General features: G+C 36.5%; 1 protein-coding gene across 1 annotated transcript; it reads left to right on the top strand.

Moving 5' to 3' along the window:
- The first annotated feature begins 3558 nt into the window (after positions 1–3558).
- LOC108777133 (thyroid receptor-interacting protein 11) lies at positions 3559–27478 on the top strand. The gene is made up of 13 exons (XM_018543944.1): positions 3559–3721; positions 4588–4667; positions 6312–6386; positions 18253–18420; positions 18492–18596; positions 19075–19480; positions 19609–22293; positions 22487–22590; positions 22692–22791; positions 25895–25976; positions 26052–26229; positions 26351–26446; positions 26519–27478. Exons 1-13 carry the CDS (start codon positions 3619–3621, stop codon positions 26675–26677), a joined length of 4341 nt encoding a protein of 1446 aa, XP_018399446.1. The 5' UTR covers positions 3559–3618; the 3' UTR covers positions 26678–27478.
- Positions 27479–27772: the final 294 nt, after the last annotated feature.

Below are 27772 nucleotides of genomic sequence, written 5' to 3'. Positions count from 1 at the left end.
GGGGGGGGGGGGGTGGGGGGTGATGATAATTACCTTTTTGTCGCGTCGCGTTCAAGGCATACACTGGTCACTGTATTTAAGGCACGGTGCACTACTGGTGTCCCCCAATCCTCGGGCCCGCTAAACTATGCTACGATAATCCGGATGCCGCGAGCGCGAGTCACACGGGATGTACCGAGGGTGGCCGGGCACTGAACGGCCAGATGGCGCTCGCGCGCCCGTATACGCCACCCCTATCATCGAAACCACCACCGACTATATACCCCTACCACCGCGGACTTCTTCTCTGCCACCCTCGCGCCTCCCCTCCCCCCTCCCTCTCCGCCGCGCTCTCAGGAGAGGAGGGGTGCTCGTCGACATCGTTCCCGATTCTGTCCCATGGGCGCCGACAGAAATTTTCGAGGGGGTAAACCACGTGCGCAATTTTTTCGGAGATACCGTTATAAGATCCGTATAAGCCAATTAAGCTAGCTCTTCTGTGTTGTTGCAGCTGTTCCAAGATTTTTTTTTTTATTGAAAAATTCGTGTTTAATATAAAATGCCAATAAACGGTATTTATCGAGTGAAGAATAATGACTTCGAGGTCTCTCGTGTTGTTGACCTCGCGCTATTTAAAATCGCGCTGTGCGATTTCGTCGCATCGAAATGTGTCAGCACAGTGTTGACGTAAATGTAAAACTATTGAAAATAAAAAAAAAAGAGCTTTACGTTGAAAGGACGTTAAAGCGCATTATTGCTCAGCAAACGTTAGAAGCGAGAGCTTTACGCGGTGCGAAATGATGTTTATCTGCTTTTTTTTAATAGGGATAGGAGTAACGTGATCTAAAGTTTACGCGGATCTAAAGTTAAACTCTTATCGACATTTCTATTTATAGCATTTTGCATTTCGTTATCCTTTTAGATTCGCGGAGTCGCGCATTTGGAGGAATATCATTTAATAAATCAATAAATGTGTTACAGTAAGTTACTACTTACGAAATGCAGCGCCACAATTTCGTTCTATCGCTACATATATATATATATATATATATATATACGAGAATAGCATGAAAAGCACGCGCTATCGCATTTGTATCACACACGGTCAGTCGAGTAATCGCGGATTATTTTTCGAACTTTCTTCCGTATATTTGTACATACCCACGCTATTGATTACTTAGAATATTTTCTGCGCTGCAGTGATATGCAAAACATCTTTTCACGGGACTAATCGGGAGACCTTTACCAATCGAGAGAAACAGAAGACACGAACGAATGCCTTACAGCTTTCTTTACACATACGTGCCCTAGTGGAAACAAAAATCAGAGCGTAAATCGAATGTAAAGGGACAGAAGCGTAAACGAAGCTTGTAGAAGGCGAAAATTGAGACGTAAAAGAGACGTTTATGTTTCTTTTACGTTTCGTTGTCTCGATTTTTGCCTCCTAAATGCTTCGTTTACATTTCTGCCATTCTGCCCTTACATATATTCGACTTACGCTACGATTTTTATTTTTGCCAGGGCGAACTTCGCCTCGTAGATATTTGTATTTTTCTATAATATACATATATACTTAGATAGAACACAAAATCATATGGAAGTCATTTTAAGAAATATCATAATTAATGTCATTGATCGATGTACACTTTTGATTTTACTTATATCTTACTGATAACTTATATCTTCTATATTCATAATTTATATGTGACTTATATTTTTTTATATTGACGTTTTGCTTAGATATTCTTTCTTATTTTAATGTAGACATCTCGAACGATAATGGAAATAAAATCATGCTTCGTGAGGTTCTCCCCATGCTTTCTCTAAACGCGATTTGTATGCGTTCATCAAGCGATTCTCCAATCTTCGTATTTAATGAGGGAGATGTAACGACAGAAATAACATTGATTTCCATGCGGTGAGTATATTTTCAGTAAAAATAAATTAGTAACACGCGGACGTCGCACTCGCGGCGAAAATCGATAATTTATGATAACATTTTCGAAATTGCAGTAATTCGTACGTTATAAATTATTACGTTTCCTCTCAAATAATACAATTTTAAGGTATAATAACCTCGCAATCATAATTGAGCTATAATAATAAATGCAATATCAGAATAAATAGAATATAAGAGCAAACAAATAAACGGTTTTTTTGTACATATATTTAGCATTTTATAAAAATCTTTAGTAAAATAAAAATATAAAATAAAACAGGAAAATATAAAAAACTCGGCGCATATATTATCGATAATCTTATATATCCTTATACAAATGCGGTGCATTTTATTTTTAAAAAATATTCTTTATATACAATGCAGGTAAAGCTTAAACTTTAAGTTTTCTTTTACTATAAAAATTTCGCATAATAATCATCAAAATTTAAAACATAAAATTTAAAAATTATAAATTGTAATAATATAATTTCTGTTTTTGGAAACATTTGCAATAATACTGTAAAATATTGTAATTTTAACATTTTGTAGAAATTGCAATATATTGCTGCAATATTATTATAGTTCAACAAAAGTACGAGGCCCAGTCATGAAATGGACGCCTATTTTTTCTAAGAAGAAAACGTTCAGGAATCCTGTAAGAAGACACGTATACAAATCCAGTTAGCGAATTTCCTGAAGATTCTCTAGAGTTTACAAATACATTTCTTGGGCTCACGACGTTTCTTGATCATAAATTTATCGTGTGTTTTTTAGAATGTCATCATGCTAAGCAATAATATAATATTTTAACAGTTAATAAAAAACTGAATTAATTATCGAAATATTCCAATAAAATTGCTGCAGCAATATATGTCTGCAATATTTCTCTATATACATAAATATCGCGGAGTTTTTTTTGCATAAATATTTGATTTTAGCGGACACAGGACAATATTGCTATAATATCGTAGCAATGTTTTATGAAATATCGCAATCTTTCAAAGTAACATTGCTGCAACATTACTGTAACGTTTCTTACTATATGGATATAAACATTTACTATAAGAAGATTCAAACAATTTTTCTCAACGAGTTTTGGAACGTATCAACAATTATAAATGTTAAAATTTTTTGGAAGACAGGTATTTTAATTCTCTTTTGTTATTTTATTTATATCAGAATAATTTGTTCTAGTAACTTTAACGATTTTTTAAAATCTATAGAATTTCAGTTTTCGAGAATCACTAATTTGTGACGTTTTAATTGTTGAAATTTTATCTCGCATGCTGGATGTATTGTTAATTATACTTAATACTCAATTTTTTAAATTAAATTTTTTAAATTAAATTAGATTAAATATATATAATTATAAAAAAAGGTTTAGAACTTTAGACATCTTGTACCACACGTATAAGCAACCTCGACAGTTGGTACAATCGCTCACTGTACAGTTCCGTGAATAACAGTAGTTCGAGCTTTACGATTTAGTGCGTTCCAAAACTCATCGAGGAGAAAGAGTTTCAATCTGTCTGCTCTGCTGTCAAGTGTGTACGTGTTAGCATGTTTTGTAATTCGCATAGACATAACGAATTCGAGTTTTCCATCATTGCGATGTGTCATACGCACAACGATCGTTCTCAGTGATAAATGCGAGTGTACTTATCGAATAATACAATTGACGTTCACCGTTAACGCGAAAAATGGCGTGGTTCGGTGACAGTTTATCCAGCATTTCCAGTTTAAAAGGACACATCACGAATCTCACGAGAGAGGTTTTATCCGATGGTATTGTTGACGAAATAGGTGCGTATATCCCGAAATCGTAACACGACTCCAGGTCTCGATGTTTCGTAACGCGTAGTTTCTCCAGTAAAGGGTTAGGTTACGGCTGTCAAATGACGGTCTATTTATTATCGACTGAGAAATTTTTACCGCTTGAGTTCATTAATCACGTGGTTTTGGTGTGTCTTTATTTGTAAATCTTTTTTAACGACCGTCATCAAAACAGTGATAAATAGAAATTATTTAATATAAAAGAACGTATATATTTTTGTTATATATAATTTTTTATTAAAATATAAAAATTTGCTGCAAATAATTAAAACTTTAATCAAGAATTTATGCATTTTTTAATTAAATATTACAATATGTGCATAATAATTAGAAACAATAATTAATATTACATCGAAAATGATTTTAAAATATTATTAATACTAATTTTCATTATTTTTTTTTTCTTTGTTACAAACAATATCTGTGATTATTGATAATTATTAATTATATTGATCTAAAATTTATTTTTTAAATAACCTACATAGATTATGAATAGATTTGGAAACAGCAATTAATGCTAATTTTTATTATTGTTTTAGATTGATTGTTTTATTTCTTTTCCTGAATCATTTTTATAAATTAGTTCTACGTATAGTTTATTATTGTTCTAACTTTTACAATTATTCATGATTGTTTGTCGAAATATTCTATTTGGATAATAGGTATTAGGAATTTAAATAAAAATTGCCGTAATAATTCACGTCATAACTTATTTCATAATTTTTTTCTAGTTGTTTTTTTTTAATGTACAAAGTATTAGTATAAGTTTCGTAATAACTATTAATACGATTTATAAAATGCCACGATAAGTGATTTTGATCATTATTTATTATCAGATGAACGATCAAAGGAGTTGAAGGAGGCGAACGAAAGATGCAGCCAACTGCAGGACCTGCTCACCACGAAAGATGCAGAGGTAAGTTGCATTTGTATTACACAAATAAATTTATATTATATACATTATATAATACATATAATTGTTGTGTGTTATTTTTTTGGAATTTGCACGTTTTTTTTAAAGTAATATTTTTTATAATTATTTCATATATAAATTTATAATCGTGAAAAAATCCGAAGATCATCAGATAATTAATCCATAATTTGATATGTATACCCTACTTTCTTTTGAATCATATTCTAACCTTTATGGATGTATTTCCCACATTAAAAAAAAAATAAAGAAAAATCGCACTTGATATACGCACAGATGTCTGCTAGGTTAGATAAGAGAAAAGAGCTACGGTATGATTAGAAATTATTTTAACAGATGTCGCGTTCCCCAATAATCGCGAACGAGTGTAGAGCAAACATCACGTTCCGCCTTATCCGTTAGAACGATATTACGATCACGGATCTTTTAGATCGGTCAAAGTTGATAGACCGGCGACGAGAAGTATATGTATTAGGCACTCCGGAAAGTAGAAAAAGGAAAGCCCGATTTCAAGCTCGTCGAAGATATTTCCTGGATTGTGAAAGAACGTACGATTGTGAGGCAGTTTATATACATATCTACCTATATGACACGACGCTTTTTCTACCTCGCGGCGAATGGGGAGAAACCCCGCAGGAGGAGGGGAGTTTTGGCGGTACCCAAGGGTCATGTGAGATAACGCATCGAGGATCGTATGGGAGGTGGGGGAGCGTTATCGTAATGCAAACGTAAGATAAGAGCGGCAAATGTAAACGTGTATCGTACGTCCTGTATCTACGGGGCACCACCGGACTTCCTTCTGACTGTGCTTCCTAATATTTAAGTCGGGGCGCGATCGCTTTAAACGATCATCCGGATCAGCTTCGTATTTCCGTCCGAATTTTACAAAGAAATCTCTACTCGAGTCGAACGACGAAAGTTTCGGCTGTCGCTTGATAACAATCCGGTAAAAATCGACAATACCGTAATAATATTGTTACTCTGAATTTATGACTTTTTTATTTCCTATACCTCCATTTCAAACAATTTACTCTCGCTTGTCGAGGGACTTTTGCTTGCTTATCATCAACTAATAGCGTGAAAAAAAAATTTTAAACATTCTTATGATTTATATCAAGAGTAAAAATAATAATAAATATTAATTCTCAGTATAATTTGTATATATAATATCACGAATTTATTTTTAATTTCTATCTCTGTTATATATTATTTATATCTTCGTATTTATTGTTTCTTTTTTATTTTTTGACTACATGATAAAAATTTTTATGTTATGACTCTTAATTTGTCTTTTTAGTCTATTATTTTATATTTTTAATTCCCTTTTTTGCCCTCGCTCGTTTGTCAATGAACTTGTTCACTTATCATCTGGAAATGGCGCGAAAATGTAAAGAAATTCTTATTATGATCTCGCAACAGTAAAATCTAATAATAAATATTAATGCGTTATAATTTTTTAATCTACGACACGTGCACGTGCACGCACTCAGGCAAGAAACGAAGAGGAATTGGCATACATATTAATATGTAATAGTTATGACCTTCGGTTATAACCTCCGTACAATTTCTTTTTTTATACAAAGGTTTAATTTATATATTACTTACATAAGAATTATCTATCGTATACAGATTTCTCTCCTGCGTCGACAGAATTGCGAGCTCCAGAGAACTGTCATCGAGATAAACGCAAAGTCCAAGGAATCGGTAAGTTGATTCTGTATTAAATAACTCCGATAATTGCCGCGAGAGCTGCTAACGGTCGAGAAAAAAAATATTGAAAAACGCCTTGTTATTTGCGTTAGGCGTGACTTTTTGCGGTATTTCGAGAGGCAATGAAAACGACCGTAATGTAATTTTATATAATAAAAGTTCTTACATAATTAATCTTTCTGACATAATTAATCGTCGATTAAAAGGTATGACATTGCACGCCAATGGGAGTGTAATTGACGAGAACAACTAAGAAACGACTTGCTCTTCTTCTTTCGCATTTTCTCTCTTTTTTTTTTTTTTTTTTGAACACGCAGTGTAAGGTTTTTCGCGAACGTTCGACATGGCAGTTATCACCTTTTCAAATGTAAGAACCGTTCGCGATTACGTGACCTATATAAACCGTGCAAAGAGCGTCGTCTCCACCTTCTCTCCTTGTTAACAGTTGAGAGTCCCAGGGCTTCCACATCACCGCGATAATTCATTGTTGTTACATCATTGTAATAATAGAGCGATTCATTGTCTTTACTTGCTGCTGCCATTAAGTTGTAAATACGATAATATACGTGCATGCATGTCCCATATTTGTACATGTGTGCGTGCGAAGTAAATGCGCTTGCGATAACGACAACTAGCCGTTTGGCATTATTTAGCAGATACCGATAATAATTGTTAATAGCGGAAAGACTATTTTTTCCTTATCAGCGCCTAGATAAGGGGCTTTTGTTTCGTCGACGTAGGACGAATTGTAATATAATTCTACACACACACATATTAATATATACAATGTATATACATATAAATGTAACGGAAATACGTGGACTCATATGCGCGCGTTCGAGCATTTCCGTTACATTTCCAAAATTACGGTGATGATCGCATGAGGAGGAGCAACGTTTCGACATACAGACCGAGGCAAAAGCGGACTTTGACCCCGACGGAAAAAGGAACGTGCGCCTGTACGCGAAACACAATGAGAAAAAGAAAATGGAAATGACAGGATATAATTAATATACTTATGAAACGACCTAGGCAATACCTACTGTATTTTCGGCCCGTTTCAGATTTATTTTATGCCTCAGCCTTTCATTGTGTTAAACGTTCAAGGAACGGAAGATAAGCAGGTAACACATCTCCGCGTTCTTACACTTTATTACGTATCTTGGATCAACAAAGGATCGGTCTCACTTGCCGTGGAATGTGTCACGAATTTCTCCGGGAAGAAAATTTCTTTTACTTCTTCTTTTTCAGGCGAATCAGCAATCGTGTCTTTTACTGAATCTTTCCCTTTCCTTTCATTTCTCTTTATCAGCTCTATATATGTATATATATATATATTCGTTAGATTTACGTTGAAACAACTATTGGATAGGTACTATAATATTGTATTTAGTAATATTAAATTTCAAAATTGCTGCAACGCGTTCGAGGAAATTTGCTAGGACCGCGAGTACTATGAGGAAAATCGAAATGCTTTGAATGCCAACCGTTGTAAATTGGAGTAACGACGGGAGAACATTGTACATTAAACTTTGCGTATTAAACTTTCCCCACGTCGTTCTTTATTCCTGATAATCGACAGCATATCGAAGGCATGAGAGACGAGATCGAGTATGTCGGTTTTCCATTTCCTTTATATTGTAAAGACAGAAAATGGAAGGCAGAAGGATGCGATGATTCATCGCGTATACGTCGTTACGTGAGTGCATTGAAAGTCCTTGGAGTCTATCGAAACGAGCGCATCACAGTTCCGAAAGTTGCCCAACACGTTACTTATTATTTGAATATAATAAAACAATTCCACGTTTTTCGTCTGTTGTTTCCTGGTGAAATTCGATCGATAACAACGAGTGTTGGAGACATTCCCGCGCGTTTACACAATGAGTAACGGAACAGCTGCGCATGATTCCAAAAAAAAAAAAAAAAAAAAAAAAAAAAATAATGGAAAGTATAAACGTGTAATAATAATATGTTCTTGAATAAACCGTTATTATCAGTCGTATAAAACGTGCGGATCCAAGGAATACGAGAATTTCTTCGTAGGCGCGCGTTGTGTACAATCGATTCGACGAGGAGTTCAACGAGAAAAACGCGCGAATCCTATAATACAATAACGGTTGATCGATCGATTAGTAGTCGTGTACCACCCCGCAGTTTCATCGCTTCGATAACGCTCGGAAGTAACGATAAAGTATACAGTCCGGGGGTTGCGTTCAGTTTTCAGCACGATAGTGACTATGGCTACTCTTCCGATCGGGTGCCTATAAATACAGGTCGACCCGGGGCTCCTGTGGTGGAAGTTTGGTGCGTATAGAAACCAGGTGCCATTTGTGCAATAAAGTTAAAAGCAAATACAGAAGGTCTTTTGGAAAATTTTTCAAGGTCAGCAGTACATTTACTATTTCGCTAATCAGCCTACTTTGCGACTTGACGTTTGCTTGTTTTCAATTTACTCCAACTCATCGATATTCGAAGTCGTTTTTTTTTCTTCTTCATAAGCTTGTGTTCTTTTGTCTTCTTTTTCGCGGAACACGCCTGCTTGCTCTGCACCCCGCAATCGATCTCATTAATTAGAAATTTCATGGTTTCGTAAACAGTATGATGCTATAAAATTATTAGAGGGATAAAAGACTATAGAAGACTGTGGGGTCGCACAGGAGAAAATAGTGTCGGTAAAACGCCTACATGAACATAGCGTTGTTCGCAAATACATAATTTATGCATTACGAACTGTATCCTGAGAAAAATGTTTCGATGAAAACAATATAAAAAGCTCCAACAAGAATGACATTTTTGGTGAGAACAAACAAAATTTCTGGTTATCAGAATCCCGTAATCAAAATTCTTGTTGGACCTTATTTTGTTAGTTGTTTAATCAAAATATTTTTCTCAGTGTAATTCTACTTGTTATTTCTTCAACTTTGGTCCTTTTTCTATTTCCTTTGTTTCTTTTAATCAAAAACAATTTTAAATATAAGTCGAAAAACAGTAGCGGTGCAACGAATACGTCAGACGTAAAATATGAACGTCTGTAATGATTTGTGGTTGTCTTTTTTGTCGTTATCCCTCTATGACTGTACCTTTATTATGTCTCACAATGGATAGCTCTTTTCTCTGTTCTGTGTTTTAAATTTGTATTTCTAATCGTTTTCCCTCTAAGCGGAAGAGACGAGTCTCTTACGGCGATCCTCCTACAGCTATTACTGTAGCGCGCTTTCGTTAAAATATTCTCCCATTTCCTTCAGCTGTGCCCGCAGCAAACGCGCTACCATAGGGGCCGATAAAAAATGTCCTGTCGACGCCTGTGTTAATAACAGCGACGCGTTGCGCGTTCGTGTATACGATCGTGTTCTAACGGCATTGGTAGCAAACAGCTATGTTACGTACGACTTTTAAATAATTTTGCCTCTTGTATAACAATAAAGGTCATGGCACGTAGAAAAACCTTAAGACGTATGATTTAAGCGGTAAGCGAATTGACCAATCACAGTAGAGCCCATTCTACAATCGTGTATGAATTGACTAATCACAGTCGAACATTTTTTCGTATTTGACTGTGATTGGTTACTTAAGACTGTTTCGACCCTTTCCAGACTGGTTCTGGAAATATCAGAGAATAAATTTAACAAATACTGATTAAAAGTGTCAGGATTGTGACTCGTTCTTGAAGAAATTCTACCGGGAGTACCATAACTTAAGTAACGAATCCAACATGTTGATTTCCTTACTGCTTAAGTTTGTTTTATGTGCCTTATTAACTGTCTATGATTTCAACTTTAGAGTTGTCTATTATACCAAGCAGCTTGCCAGATGTCCAATAAATTGATCGTCATTTGTGATTAACCAACTGACCCCGCTGTTTATTATATGTATATTCATTAGAAAAGGTCTGATTGTAGAATCTCTGATTGAATCTATTGTAATTCTAGTTGACATAAGCAAAATTCCGATGGATATAATCAGGATCTTCTGATTCGTTCATTTTCAAGGAGAAATTTTTCTCAATATTTGATTCGCTCATTTCATCGACAGTTATTACATTGGCTCCTGCGATTCTTCATCATTTCATCTCCGATTAATAATCATGTTTCCCGTACAGTTAGTTACGAATCGATGGCCAGTATAAGAAGTTTGAGGCGCGATATGCGTGCGACCAATCAAATTTTGAAAAGGGCGAACGACATACATTATTAAAATAATTACATCAATGATTAAAGTTACTTACGAATTCCGATATTAATTTTGCGATCTCTCTATTGAGATCCTCTCCAATTCTTCGCGTCTCTTTCTTCTTCGAGTTCGACTGAGGAAGGAAGAAAGACGCGCTATACGATGTATAATGTGTTTTCGATGTGGAAAATATCGTGTGTCGCGATTATATCTACGAAGGTCTACCCACGTTTGCGGTCGCGAGATGGCTTGCGGTTATTAAATAAATTTTACGATGTGTCCGCGGAGATACTCTGACGAGAGGAACTTGTCCACGTTTTCGGAGACATTCCTGTGCCGTGACGAGGGAGGAGATCCTGCCTCGACACGAAATCGCGCATATGCACACGCCATGCGCTCTTCTCGCGCAGTCTTACGTGTACATCGCCCCGCGTAACCTCCACTTATCCGCTTCCCCTCTAGCCTCCTCTTCCTCCGTCTCTTCTCCTCCTCCAACTTGGCTAGAGTCGCTACACTAGCTGGTGGAAGGTGGAACTCTCGAGACGTATGTACAGTCATTCGGCGACGAGCGCGCGTCGTGCACCTCGCAAATGAACGTGCGCCAACCTGTGGTGGACGCAGCCCCGGGTCCTTTCCCTTCCGGAAAGACCGTCAGCCGCGGAAGTCGGTCCTACCAATCATCCGGAACGGTAGGACGTCGCGGTATAACGTCGCCAATTCGCTTTGGAGAACCGCGCATGGTTACCACAAGACCGGCGACGATCATGATGACGACGGCGACGCATCGATGACAACGATCTTTCGGACCTGCTTAACGTAAGCTGTATAATTTCGAATTTCCCCCTCCCCCCTCAGGAGTGCTTAATTATTTAAATCGCTCTCTCTCTCTCTCTCTCTCTCTCGTCGCGCATTGAATCTTGCGATGCGTTAAGTCCGTCCAGCGCTTTTAGCGCTCGCGAAGAAGAGAAAAGGCTCGCGTGTTATTTCTTTCTTTCCTTTTCTCCGTTTACTTTACACAGTTTACACCTTCGTCGCGAAGACGCGCGAGAAGTCGTGCCGTTTTTTCCATAACCACCGCGAAGGAGAAACGTCGAACCATTCACGATGCCTCACGACGACACACGGCTCGCAGTCGCTCTCGGACGCGAAGAAATACCGCGGCTCGCACTTTTCCACCGTGCCATTATTTCGCGCGCAAAGCGATGACCAGGCAACTTATCGCGCGCACGCGCGCACATCCACCGATGTGCTATTTCGTAAGTTTCGCGTCGAATTTTCCAGGAGTTTCCTCCTCGCGCGAGACGCTCGTAATTGATTCATAACTCGCTTATTTCTTCTACTCGCGCGGAAAATTAAACGTAAGTCTATTCGTATATCGATCATATTAGAGATAACTTCATTTTGTAATAATATATATATGCAGCATCTCCCACTTTTTTCTTTCCAAATCTAACGTTCGTCGAACATTCGAGCATTCCAAAGATTGCAGAAACGCTTAGTACACGGCACTTCTTTCCAATATAAAAGTAATAACGCTGGTTTCTTATCCCCTCCTTTCCCCCACACCTCCCTCTCTTCTCCCTGTACGATAATATAATTTGCTCTACTTGCGCTACACGTTTTACAGCTGCGCGATATAGATGTGCGACAGCGATAATAACAAAGTCAACTTTTAGATTCTCTCTCTTCGATTTAATATTACTTCTAAAATTGTTGTTCGATGATGAGACACGTGTAGAATTTAATATACGCTCTCTCTACTTCAGTGATCTTGTAAAAAATTATTCTTTAATAATTAATCGTGTTGTATTGCAAAAAATTGCAGATAATTGTCGACAGTGTAGAAACGGAAAGCTCTCGGAAAGCGCAGAGGTATAATTTAACGAACAACATATACAATGGCGAACATTCGTGACGAACGCTTACGAAAAATGCAGGAGGTCGACGGGGTTATATAGCCTGCGTTAAAATCCGAAAAGCAAGGGAGCAACGGTGTTGCTTTTATTTATTTTTATTCAACCGTAGTATTACGTGGCCACGTCGAATTTGCGCCTTTTTCGCGTTAAGCTATACGGCTGGCGAGTTATCGGTAGATAATGCGCGAAGGACAAGCTTACCTATGATTACTTAACCAACGCGACGCGCGATTACCCGCGCGCTCGTAGCAACGTTGGACGGTATATCGTGCCAGTTGCAAAAATCAGTATATTACTTGCAAAAAACGATAAAAGCCGCACTGGCGCGCTTTTATCGTATGTCAATCAAAATAAAGGTATATCCCGACTTACGTACGTATCGCGTATGATATACGCGCGCTTCGATTTGATGACTCGCGTCAATCTCTCGAAATGGAAATTATACGAAAAACTATTGAAATATATTTGCGAGGTTCGCGCGTTCCCCTCGGTTCTTCCCGCAGCTCGAAGCTGCCGTTCTGAAATACAAGAAGGCCTATATACAATTCGCATATGCAGTGTACGCTCGCGGATAATCGATATCTCCTCTGTTTAACTCGTTAAAATAGGATTAAGTGACTTGAGATAACAATTAAGGGATTTGTTAAAGGGATCATTCCGATGTCTCTACACGTAACGGATCGTACATATGTATGAGATATAAATGTTACGGTACGTCCGGTGTGTAATGTTCGATTACGTAGACATATTTTAAATTTGGCATTAAAACATTCGGTCTATTAATCTTGTAAGTGAAATATACACACGTAGACGACACATGCGCGCACGTATGCAGATATGGACTTTGGAAGGGGTTAAAGGATACTGTGTACACGATAAAAGGTATTATAGGCTATTCATTTGCCTTCGCTCACAATAGCGATATAAGAACGCCACGTCTGTGCATTCATCGTTTCGAAAACTTTCGAGTATTGTCGTCGGCATTAATAAACATAAGCGTTAAACCGAAGGATGATCGGATATGCATAGCTAAACGGACAAGATGGATTAAACGCGCAACATTCGACGTTGCACGAAAATTTCAACGTACAAGAGAGATATATAGGAGAAAGAATTTTTCTTTTCTCGGGATTTCTTTTTTTTTTTTTTTGAAGATTATTAATTAACATACCTTTATACTGAAGAAAGACTCTAGTAACTGCCAAATGTCGAATGAAATAATTTTAGTCAAAAATTGTTTTACTTTTCTAAGTATTTAATTATTACCAAACAATTGGTTCTATTTAACAATATTATTATTATTATTATACTTGTTAATGATTTAAAATAATAAAATTCGTAATTAGTTAATTAAACATTGAATTGAAATTACTTCACTCAATATTTGATGTATGAGCTATTACTATAAGATTCTTTTTCAATACACATCATTTTTCATTGTTAATTTTCATTTTTGTAAACGTACAAGAATTGTTAAATTATTTTTTATACACACGTATAAACATTTTTAGAAAGCATTTGTAAAATTATGTATTAAAAGAAGAAAAGAAGTTTATTACTTCAGCTTACATTACCAAGAAGAGATTTGAGTTACAATAACATCTTAATTACACAATTATTTACACAGCTAATTATAAAACTAGCAATTAGTACATGTATCGCAAGAGTATGTATTTAAAAAAAAAAAAGAAAGTGATAGAAACCATAAATTCAACAAAAGCTGTAAGTCGAAGCTGGGAAAATCGTGTCTAAAAAGTACTATATTTAATAAATAGAAATACAATATAAACGTTTGAATCCTTAATTTGGGTCCTTTTCAACATAATACTGACAAATTATTATAATAAAAAGTATTTTGCTTTAGAAAATATGACTAATAAAATGTAGATAAAATTTAAAAGAAAATAGAGATTATTATTTTTTCCATCATTATTTTTAGCCAGGTACTGTTTCGCTAGGATTTCAAAGAAGAGAAATACGCAGAACACGATAAACCCAATCGCGTTATATATTAAAGGTTAATATCGATGAATGAAACAATACTAAAACGCTGGCATTGGTCATCTATGCGTCCGTAGGGAGAGATCTCTTTTCTCTCGCATCGATCAAAGATCAAGAACGTCTGGTGCGCGATGCACTGAGGCGTCGCGTCGCGTCGCGTCGCGTCGCGTCGCGTCGCCGTGCGAATCTTCGTGCAACGACACACAAGTTACAGCCATAATTTTTTCTCGTCGCGCTCGTTGTATGGGAGTCGCTATACTCGCTGACTCTCCCCGTCGTCTCCGATGACGATTTCTCGCCTCGAAGAAACGCGCTGAGCCTTAATTTCTCAGTATCTAACACCACAGACGGTGTGTTATTCGCTACGTTCGTTGATAATGCTCCTCTTCTTCGCGTACCGTACATATATCCTCTCATCCCGACGCGACGCGACGGACGCGCGCGTGTTTTCATTAGCGTTCGCTATATATCTCTGCTTCGCTAATTAATCGATCGCCGCATTTCGAGGACCGCGTTTGCCGAGGTCGTACGCGGTACACCGATTGATTCTGCTCATCGACGAGCAAATTCGATTATCGCGCTGGTGAGTTATATCGTGTGTCGGCCGATGGAATATCCATGCGATCGGAACATTATCTGCGACACGGGATATTCGACAATGCAAGGGTCATGCGAGTTTAAACCGGAAATAGTAACCTATACGCTTCTCATTCCGCGTCGAACGAAACCGCTTTGCTTTCACGAATCCGCAGCGATTGCCGTTTCTATATTTTTCTCTCTGCGTCCAATTCGAATTAATGCCTCGGGATGTCACTTAGACGCGAGACGTTACCGCGTATAATCGCGCGTAACTGGAGAACGGGTGTGTTACATTTATACCGCGTGCGACTCGAGATCTCGCTCATGTCCCACATCCGATCTCCAAATTCATCTCGATCCGGAGCAAACGAAAATGCAAGCAAACGTGCTGACTGGGAATTGCAGTTTATTTCTCGGGATTATTTGTTGAACTCTGAACCGTGCGCCGCGCGTGAACATCGCGCTGCTGCTCGACATCGCGTGTGCGTGCGCGCGCGGTGCGTGTGTGTGCGACATCGTGTCGCGGCCACTCGGTTACGTCACTAGCATCATGGACATTATTATGTTCCTACTGACGCAGGTACAATATGCCTGCCACGCTATTAGAGCAGGCCGCGTTAACCTGAAACCGCGCCGTGCGCAAGCGGAGTGTGTATGTATTTCATAACGCCGAGCGCGTGCGCGCGACGAACACGGACTGACAAAGAGAGAAAGAGAGAGAGAGAGAGAGAGACGTAGAAATATTTGTAAGCGATATATTCCTTATTATCAGCAAAAAAGTAATGAAAAATGCGCCAAGTGAGATGCTTCGTGTAAACGCGACGAGTGTCGCGATCTCGCGTCCTTGCTACTTCACCGAGGTGAAAAAACGACGTCGAGAAGGCAAAATGTCTTCGTAATGTTCGTAAGCGCGAATCTGGCGATACGTTAGTAAACCGTCGCTCGTAAAGTTATACAATATATATAATTACAATATATGTATTCGTTTAATTGAAATCGTATTAGAGGCGATAAGATTGAGTGATATTCACCCATTCTCGACCGTGACGATTTGAAAAATCCACTCAAGTAAGAGACGCTCGTGCATGTCTCTCCTCCGTCCAATTTGTCGCGCAAAAAGACCTCGAAATGGATGATTCGAGCGAACGCAGCCGTTCGTGTCCTAATTGAGAGAAAGAGGGAGAGAGAGAGCACGTGTCCCGCCACATTATGTAGCATCGTAATAGCGATTTCATTACCGGCCCGTATGGGACACGTAGAGTAACATCTGCATGCCGAATCGGCGTCGGAGTGCGAGTTCTATTAGAAATTCGTTCCTCCTAGTCGACTCGTTATACCATTTCTTTTGTTTCCAGCTATACCATATTTGTTTTTTTCCTCGTATTTGCTGCACAGCTAAAACCAGGTAAAACCGCAACGCATGACGGCCGAATGCGCCAGTGCACCTCGTTGATTTTTCATTCAACGAGATTACGATAACTCACGCGCGTTTACATTGCGATTGATAGTAACTTCCTTTCCCACGCTTAGTATCAGGATTGCGTTATCTGCGCGATGCGCGCGGCGACGCGTTGACGGTGCGCGGCATTGCGACTGGTGTTTACCGTGTAGATATACGTATAGCGTTACGTGTAACGATAGAAATGCAGAAATTTCGAAAAATCACGAGAAAGAAAAAAGTAATACGTTTTGGGAAATCGCTGAGCGTACACGTTGATCCGATTGTTTCGATCGAATTCACTTTCCCCCCCTCTTTTGTTCCGTGACGCGATGATCGCTACACGTCGCCCTGAAATAACAAATTCCATCCATTGAATTATTCAGCTTTTATGGCTTTGCTTTTCATTTGCACACAAAACGTATGAACATTTTTACGTCGGTTTCATATAATAGCCCGAGCGCGCGAGCTGAAGCGCAAACTAAAGTCGTAATTATCGGTCGACCGCGGGACGGTTTTTGCGATGTTCGTCGCATTCGATGCGAGCCGATGAGAATAAACTGGCGTATAATTGTATATTCCACTTTTGCGCGATCGTAGATTTTACATAAATGTCGCCGCGTTGAGAGCGTGACGTTGGACACGTCGCTTCCCGTCGCCCTCTTAACATACCGAAATGTGTAGAGCGAATAAAAAGAAAAGGCCGTTACGGAGGAAAGGTGGAGACTCTTGTCGTGAGCACTGTATGCAAGTCAAACGATGCATTATTCCTTGACCTGACCCAACGAAACCTCCTTTCATATTCATTAGGATCGTCCCACTTCAGCCCGCCGGCGGCCGCTTTGGACCACGAAACGCAAACCGTGTGTCTCCGCGATGCAACGCATGAATCGATTTGTGTGAAAGATATGCCGGAGGAAAAAAATACCTCCTATACAACGCGGAGGAGTTATACATATAGATGTTAAATAATAATCTCCGATAGTATAATTGGGGTACACTTTCAATAGCGTAGTTTCTTTTTCCGAGGACGTTCAGAGCTGGAGAAAATGAAGAAAGCGCGTCGCTGTAAAAGAATCGAATATCTAGATCGTAGAAAAAGGGACACGATATGTTGCTCGAGTCTGATATCGTTAATCACGTAATATCAGACGCGGTAATCCCCGTAAAGCCTGCGCGTGTATCGTTTGCCCTCCATCTCTCCGTCGTTTTCTTCCTCTGCCGTCGCATCTTCGTTTCCTTCTCTTCCTCCGAGTTGGAGAGATGCGTCGGATGAGAATGTTATTTTATCATATGCGTAAAATCGTCCGAGCACAATGCTATTCCTGTGTCACAGGGCCGTATGCATAACGCCTGTACATCATGTCATTAGCATTTCGACAATCGTGTATCGTTCACCTCGAAAAGATTTCCGTATCGGTTACGCATCTGCGCCGGAATGAGACACACTCGCTAATCTGAATGCGTTCCGTCGTTTTCAAAGAGTCATCCGTTTTCAAAGACAAACGAGACGCTCTCTGCCACAAGAATCTAATTGTCTCGACTTCCTTCTATTACTGCGTGGTCTCTTTCCCTCCTCGTCCACACATTCACATCTGGCTAAGTATATATCCACCATAGATCCTGCTGATAGATTCAACTTGGATATGGTAGATTAGGTACATTTGATTGACTTTCAAAATAGGAAAATGATTCAGTTTCGGCGGCAGGAGCATTAAAACAGACGCATATATCATAATTCTATCTTTGATTGTAGAGGGACGCGAATCACACCGACGAGACCGAAGGGATTTTCTGGGAACCATCCTGCATCGACAATCGCAACGCGAGGAATCAGAATCATGTACGCCAACTGCAGGAGCAATTGGCACAAGCCACCGTGAAAGTACGCGAATTAGAATGTGAGCTAAAGCACGTTCAGAAGGTAATAATTGTTAACAGCAAAGTGCCATGTAATAGTACGATGTTAACTTGGTGGAAATAATTAATATACAGGTGGACGCATCCTTCAAGGATGATATATCTGACGGACATCAGAAGGCTGAGGTTGTACGGGCGAAACAAGACATGCTGAATCGCATAATACAAATGGAAGAAAAGGTATGGAGCGATATATCAATTATGCACCTTTTACGTCATCTTCCTGTTAAGATTCTAAATTTTAAATAAGGTTGAACTTAAAGTCGCAGTAGAATCGAAAAAGAGACACGAATTCTCCCTCGTGTATATAAGAAAAAAAATGTATGTTAAAACGTAATGTCGTATAAAGAAAGAAAAAAAAAGTACGCTTTTCTGGGAATTAGATATTTTCGAGTATTACGGAGTATAGTTAATCCAGCGGAAACAATTTTTTGGAAATTAATTATTTGTTATTCCCCTTGTGTATTTATATAACCTTTGTGAAATGTTTTTATCACAGCTGTATTTTTCGCCTATCTTGAATAATAAGTGATCCTTATTAATTTATGAAAAATAGTTTTAATAAGTCGCATGGATAATTAATATTCTATTGAACCAGATTTACTTTATTTTTATACTTTTTCACGATATTTAGTATCGACATTTTGCTTTTTCTTAGACTCGAGAAGCAGAACGGAACGCTAAACATATCCATTTGGATGAAGCCAGTCTTATCAATGATTTTCGTTTAGTAATATCGAAATTAAATTCACGTGAAAAATTTGACTTGATCAGTGGAGCATTAAAAGCTTTACAAATCGAAAACGAGGCACAAAAGGAAACGGTTGAAAAGATTAAGAATCATGAAAAATCCGATGAACTTGAAAAAGTCGATGGTTTCGAATGTAATTCTTTAGCTATCAAACACACAAATTCGCAACAGGACAAACCGCATGATATGACTGAGGCACTTTTGATCAACAAAGAAGCAATATTACAAAAGAAAATAGAAGAACTCCGAAATGAAAATAAAGATCTTCTAGATGCTATGGAAAAATTGGACGAGGAACATACGCAGTCGATTGGTAAGTGAATAGTAGTCGTATTTATAATACATCAATATATATTATTTTGTTGATATATTTGTTTTTCTCTCTTAATAATCTTATCGTTGTCAAAAACTATAGTGACATAAATTCCAATTTTTGCACAGAAAAATTATTATCGCTCAAAGAAGAAAGTAATAAGAAACATCGCTCTCTACAAAATGAGTACGAACAACTTTCCGTAGATTACAATGAGGCTAAGAAAGAAATAATTGAATTACGAAATGATTTATCGAAACACGATGAAAATACCTGTACAGAAACAATTCATCAGTTTGCTCAGACGGATAATGTGGATAAATCAGATAAACACGTTCAAATAAAAGTTTCTTCACAAGAAACTGACATAGTCAGTTCAAAAGCAAGTAAACTAGACGATATTACCGAGAAAGTTAAAATTATTTTAAAGAACTGTACCATAAGTAGTATTGAACCGGGAGAATCAATCTTCGAAGCTATTGCGAAACAATACGTTGATGCTAAATGGAAGCTAGATGTTTTGGAAAGGAAGATCACTGAAGTTACTAGAGATTTAAAGGAAACCGAAGAGATGAAAGATGGCTTGCAAATGGAATACGAAGAACTGCAATCTCACATAGACTCGTTATTGTTAGAGAAAAATATGAGAATAAAATCGTGTCAGGGTTTAGATTTGAATTTGCCATCTATTCCTGAGGCAAGCGAAGAACGAGTAGCTTCTCTAGAAATGGACATTGAATCTTTACGGGAAGAAGTAAAACGCCTCTTGACTGAGAACAAAACGATACAAGAAACAAATGCAACTTTGATGCTTGCTGTACAAAGTAACGAAGTGCCTTTAATAAACAACGATGATATACAAGGAAATGGAAATCGCAAACTATATACACTTATAGAGGAAAACAAAGAACTTCCAATAGCTTTCGACGAGAGTAGAAATTTAAACGAAGATATAATATCGATCGAGCAATTGAAGCTCGATCATGAAAATGTGGAAGAAGAATTAAATCTATCTGGAACAAAGTCATTAGAAATTAATCTTGCATCTTTGCAGGAAACTATAAATAAATTAACAGAAGAAAATAAAGATTTATTACGGAAGAACAAATACTTGGATATGCAATTACATGACAAGATTTTGTATGAACATGACCTACAAGAAGAAACTAGTTATTTGTTGGAAGACTTGCAGAAACGACTCAATAAAGCCAATTGCGAAAAATTAGAAATGAAAAATGATGTTTTACATAAGGAAGAACAACTGGCTACGGTGCAGATTCAAGTTGACATGAGACAATCTGAAATAGCAAAATTGTATCAGGATAATGACAGATTAATTAAAAAAAATACATCTCTGTCAGAACAATTAACTGCTACGCACGATGAATCATTGGATAAGATAGAGTTATTGAATACAGAAATGTCGTTGCTTCAGCAAGAACATGAAGATTTGAAACAAGAAGTATTGATTTATAAGGAAGAATTACCTGTATTGAAGGAAAAATTGTACAAGGCACAACAGCAGTATACAAAACTGGAAAATGAATATTATGCGTTTAAATCGCAAAGAGAACAATTTGAATTACATAAAAAAGATATTCAAAGTCAAGCGATAGAAATAAAATCCGGAAATGAATCAAGTTTTAAAGAATCGTTTACAGAAGAATTAAATTTGTTAAGAAACAGATGTAAACTTTTGGAACAAGAAATAGAAGTACTTCGTACTAAAGAAACACACGAATTGAAAAAAAATACTGCGGAGATATCTTTGACAAACATTGACGAAACTAATAAAGAGCAGAAACTTTCAATTGCTGAAGATAACTTAATCGGAGTAAAAAATACAGTTACAGACATGAACATAGGAAAGCAAGATTTAATGACAAGAGATACGAACGTAACATCTAACGAACAGCAAACAGAAAACAAATCAATTGTCGATGAAGAAAGACGAGAAAAAGACATCATAAAAGCGTATAATGAAAACTTAATGGACGAAATTAACGATTTGCGTAGCAAGTTACAAACCGCTTTCGAGAATAATAAAGAATCAGCAGAAATGGCTAAACAAACTATTGAAGGTCTTTCTCATATTATTCGAGAAAAAGACCAGGAAATAAATATTTTACAAGCTGAGATAACTCACGCGAAAAGTGTTATCGCGCAGTCTTCGAACGATCTTGCTGCAATCAAAAATCAGAAGAGTGAGGTTGAACAACTTGTCTCTATTAAACACAAGGAAAACTTACAATATCAAGTCGAGATCCAAAAGTTAATTCATCGCGCACATGAGCAAGCAGCTTGCATTCAAGAATTAACTTCTGAGCAAAAGGCTCAGCAAGAAAACCACCTAGTGGATTCTAGTATCGAAATCGTGGCTCTAAATAAAAAATGCGACGCCCTAGAAGCTGCTCTGGTGCAAGAACAGTCTAGCGCTAGAATTTTGCAGAACCAGCTTATCGAAATTCAAAACAAGGAAGTTAATTCCGCTAAAGAATTAGAGAGATTGAGAACGCACTTGGTCGAAATGGAATCAAGTTATACAGAGGAAGCCCTAATCGCCGAAAATAATCGTCAGGAGTTAGAAGCACGATTATTGCAAGCTGAAGAAAAAGTAAAAAGTAGTTCAACCGCTTTTACATCGGCAAATATTAGGGCTAATCAGCAAGTGGAAACGTTGCAGCAACAAATAGCTCTGATTACTCAACAAAGGGATCAAATACAGGCAAAATTATCCGCAGCAGAGGACAATATTCAGTTGCAGTCTGCTTCTTTGACTAATTTACAAATAGTTTTGGAGCAATTTCAACAAGGTGAATAGCAATTTATATTTATCTAATATATAAAATAAATAACAATTTTTATATATCTAATATCATTGATACAATATATCATACCAGTTGTGCTTTCATATATTCTCTTCGTATTATAAATTTTATAATTGTATATATCTATAGCATATAGATCTCAATACTAAGATATATTGACGACACGCCATGCTTACAGATAAAGAACGCGATGTCATGGCGGCTACAGAAAGACTTCGATCTCGACTCGCTGAGTCATACGAGAAACAAGATAAATTAGTAGATGACGCTTCAAATCTTCAGGTTTGCCTTTATATCTTTCCCATGCATTCGTATAACAGTCCGACTCTCAATTTATTTTCTTATAAAACTATATACTGATTGCTTCTACGGTGTGCTTACAGCAACAGTTACGTGAAGCTAGAGAATGCTTGAAAGCTGCCTCTAGACTAAGCGAACAACTCGAGAAAAAGGACGATCAAATCGAGCGACTCAACGAGGAAGGTAATTATTATCAGAGATTACATATTTCTGGCATTGCCTGCATCTTGCTCTTTGTTTATGGCATGATTAGTGTTTTTCGATTAAATCGTTTTATGCATCATGAGAAGCAAGTTGAAAATAAGTTTCCCTCTCATCACGATATAGAAGGCTGGTCACGTATTTTTTTACACATATTTCTGCTTTTGTTTTAACTCATTCTGACAAATACCGAGTTGCGCGCTATCCAGTGAGAAATGACAATGGAATTGACGTCGAATTAATATCAATTCAACGTCGAATCGACATTAATTCGATGTCGATTTCATTATCATTTCTCACTGGGTACGGCACTAATTTAATAGTTCGTTAAGTGTATGTATGTATGTAAGTAATATATTATAAAGGCAAAAAAAGAATGAGAAAATCTGCAGAGCCATTCGACATCATCAATAATCTTACATCGCGACAATTTCGTACTGGAGAGTGCAATACTTTAATGAAAATTGCCTACATTACGCAAATACGTATAAAATATTTGTGACTACGATCAAATTTTTTTGCCAAATTGTACTACAAATATTATAGATTGTAGCACATGTGATAAATAAATCTATCAAAATATGTAAAAATTTGTTCATGTTCTTCGTCTCTCTATTGATGGCAATACTGAAGTTGCTTACCAGTTATTGCGATGATAAATCGATTTGAAAATATTTAAACGTACACTGTTAAAAGCATTACTAATTTTTTATTTTGCGGATCTCTGAATGGAATATGTCAATCTCAAATATGGCTTTTTTGTAAATAACATAATAAGACACATATCGCATACGATAACATTTAGAAACGATTTAGGTAACATCAAAAGGGACGTCTAATATTTATATATTAATATGTAATATATAAAAACGATTGAGAAGAGAGAGAGAGAGAGAGAGAGAGAGAGAGAGGATACGGTTGAAGAGAAGATACGATAAAGCGTGCATTATCGAGAATACAAGCCAACTACAGTCTAGAATTATCAGTATGTTCGCGTTCTGTGACTAATCTGCGAAAGCAAACACATACACAATCCGGTAATGTAGTCAAATATCAGCTGGTAATTCTGGGATTTGTGACAGTAGCCCAGGATTCTTGCTGGTATCTGGCTACGAACTGGATCATCGCCTTTGCATACTCACAAATCACGTATTGGTTGGTTCATGCAATTGCCGTTGGTGCTGGTACTACATTTCTGCACTTTACCACGAATTCTTATTTTTCCCACCTCTATTGATAATTTTAACGTTCGGAAACTTAAAGAAAAGGATATTAATATTGCACTTTCTTCTATGTATGACGATAAGCTCAGCTAGTATCCTCATCGCCCATTTTTGTTCGATCGAATCATTACTTCGTTATTGTTATATCGTAACTAATTACGATGACTAATTAACAGTATGATTGAATGGTTGTGTATATATCATAAAGATTCCCCTACTAGCAATTTATTTCTGTCTAGTAGAACAAATTTTTACCCTTTTTATTATGTATGTACATGTAGTAAGAATATTATTGTCTTGTTTTGTTTTATAATATCTGGTAAGACCATTATTTTACGTAATAATATAATTTGTTATGTCGAACGCATGCAAAATAGTAATGTATAAAAGACACAAAATATTTTGTATTTTTTCAAATCTGCTCTACATATGTAAGCCAGATGTATTAACGATATATATTTAAACATCGAATCGAGACATCAGATTGCGCGAAATAATGGTAATTATACACTAATTATAACGATAGATATTAATTAAAACGATATAATTGTTATAATTATAACAATAGGTATTGTAACGATACGATTATTTCGAAACAATTGCCACTACTTCTGTCTATAAATTCTTCGCTCGATATTAATATTTTTTTAAAAATAACATGTCAGAGTTGTAATTAATTTGTAATATAAATAGTTGGAGAAACCGAAGAGCTTAGATGAGATATAATTCAATAAGATCTTATAGGCTTTGTACAATAAGCCGTTACTTAAACAATAAGTAATTAAACAGTTATAGTCGATCATTCATCTCACATTCGATTGTGATTGGTTAATTTCTTCTCACTTAAAAATTAAGTAATAGCTTATTGTAGAGAAATATAGATTACATAACAGTATGATAGATAAAATGAGATATTCCATAATGGTATAAAGTATTATGTATATATAAGTGAATATCAGATATAAATGAGAATATGAAATAGAAATGAAATGTTGAACGTAAATAAATAACGAACCAATCATAATTTGGTAGCGATAGCCGTGGGTAATCTCATGCGGTAACTGTGAGCGTGTAAAAACAAAAAGCTCATATTACCTCGTGGGGTTTCCCACTCGTTACCAAGATTCGTCAAAATTATGAATCTAGTTCGGTCAAAAGATAATTTTGATAGTTAAAAAATTAGTCACTTTTTGGTTTTTAGTAAAATTCATGGCATGTCATAATTATATTTTTATTAATTCACGCGTAAATTTTGAGGAGTGGCAAAAGGAAAGATAAAGCATTACGTATGTAAGTCGCTCTTTTGTTCTCTTCTTCTACTTCTATCTCTCGGAAATTCCATTCGAATGTGCTCCGGTACGTGACTCTGGAGTACGGATCGTTTTACTAAAACGCTTCTTTAATTCTAGTGGCATGCGCGCAACCTTAGTTTCGTAGAACGGCATGATAAACGAAGAATGCAGCATGAGCAACTAAAGGCGCAGGCGAGAGTATTGCATCAGGTACTGGTGTGATATCGAAGCAACCAGTACTTGTGTTATACTTACGCTCGTGTCTTTCCGAGCTACCAATTTGCCAACTTTACAACGATGGATACCGCGCATGGTGTACATAAAAAAAAATATCAGAAATATTCCGCAATTGATACCGTATAAATAAGCATTAACCATGTTCCACAAAGATTTGGCAGTTTTCTGCGGATGAATGCATTTACTGAACCTTCTCATTTCCCTTTCTGACAGAAATTTTCAATTTTTTTTTTTAAAGAGCTTGATTACAATTTTTTTTTTTATTAATCATGTATTTTTATTAATCATTTTTTATTAATAATGATCGATAATATGCATAATATTCATTTCCAGTGGTACGATTAACAGCATCCTTAAATTTTGCTGATCAAAAGGTGAAAGAGGCAACGGAACATGATGAGGGAAAAGTGGACAAGTGAGTATGTTCCAAATATATTCCACCTTTGAATGAAATAAAGATAAATGGTAGTATCTCGTGAAATTCTTGCAGAATTCTTATAAAAAATCTTCTTTTGGGCTACTTGGCTTCGACTACGTCGGACAAGTCTTCAATTCTCAGAGTTTTTGCAAACGTCTTAGACTTCACCGAGTCGGAGAAAGATAAGACTGGCTTGAATAATGCGTACAGTAGCCGTCAAGCCGACAAAAATAGCGGCGCATCTTTAAAAGTATACAGATTTGTTTATTAATTTTATTAACTGATTGATATCATAATTTCCGTTTACATTCGAAATTCGACAACTTGATTTACAGTTGCATCACAAATACCTAACATTCCATATCTTGTAGGATCAAGAAGCATCCTTATCAACGGCCTTCGTGAGATTTCTAGAAAGCGAATCTAAGCCAAAGCCTCAGTTACCAGCTTTGCCTATTCTAAATTCAGTAAGTACTAACAATAACTCTGCGTAATGATTCTCTATTAGAAACCATTCTCATTATACGCTATAATTGCAGCCTGCGACTCGACCAGGATATAATAAACAACAATCATCATCATTATCATCATCGGCGCAATCTACATTATTGTCCAACGTTGCTCTTCCAACATTCCCCGACTTTATTCCAGCAAGAAATACAGGCTCTATTTTGAAGGAGGTGTTGAAGGATAGTTGATATTTAAACGCATTGTATTAAATATTGTACAAATAATATTAGGAACTATAATATAATCGATTGCATTTTATATCAATCCGTAATAGTTACTTCTACCGCCTGACTGCATATCACTTTAATCATTCTGCACACAATTCTAAAATCTATTAAGTAAAATTCTGTATGCTCATATTATACATATATGAAAAATAACAGTTTTGTTTCATTTGAAATAACTTTAATGTAGCTATATAATGTTACAATGAACAAAAAGTATACTATACCGCTGCACTCTTTCGGCGCAGCAAAGTAACAAGATTTTCTATTTATAACGATGTGACATCATATATAAGTATAATAAATACATAGTAAAGTTTCGTTGTGTAACTAACGCGCGTACTAAAGGCATAAATACAAAATAAGGCTATGTATTCAAACAAAATTAGTGTACAAAATATAAATCTATTCAACGGGATTTCGTAACACGTACATTATTATCATATTTTATACGAGAGAGATATATATATACACAGATCGGCATTTCTTCATTGAAGACTCGATCATACAATAACTGGACAGCATTAACATTTTACGAAAAAGTGAATATACGTCGGTATTTATAGTCCGTTCTTATTTTAAGGCCGTCTTAAATAATATCTGAAGATGCTTATGCAACCCTCAGATTGACTTATGACATCTTAAGACAGTCTCAAATATAAAAATCGACTATGAATACCGGCCATATATATATATATTTTTTTTTCATTGAACAACTGAAGCTTATAAATTTCTCGAAAATAATCACGAATAGACAAACTATTAATAATTAATGTTTCATAATCTATAAATAGGTGCTCTCCATTTATTTAATTACATTCATATTGACTGACAAGTTTTCACATATTATATCCCAAAGAGAAAAATTTTAATAAACATTCGACCATAATCAATTACCATAATTATTTTTTGAAACACATTATTACAACGTTATCACATGTTATAAAGAATATATCTCTATATAAAGCATAATCTGGATTCAGTATAATTTCAATAATTCATAAAAATTAATAAATTGTTAAATGACAAAAAAGTGGAAACTTTACGCAAATATTGGTC

Source organism: Cyphomyrmex costatus, unplaced genomic scaffold, assembly GCF_001594065.2.
Source record: "Cyphomyrmex costatus isolate MS0001 unplaced genomic scaffold, Ccosl1.0 scaffold41, whole genome shotgun sequence".
Lineage (NCBI taxonomy): Eukaryota > Metazoa > Arthropoda > Insecta > Hymenoptera > Formicidae > Cyphomyrmex > Cyphomyrmex costatus.
This window is presented reverse-complemented; position numbering and strand designations above follow the sequence as displayed.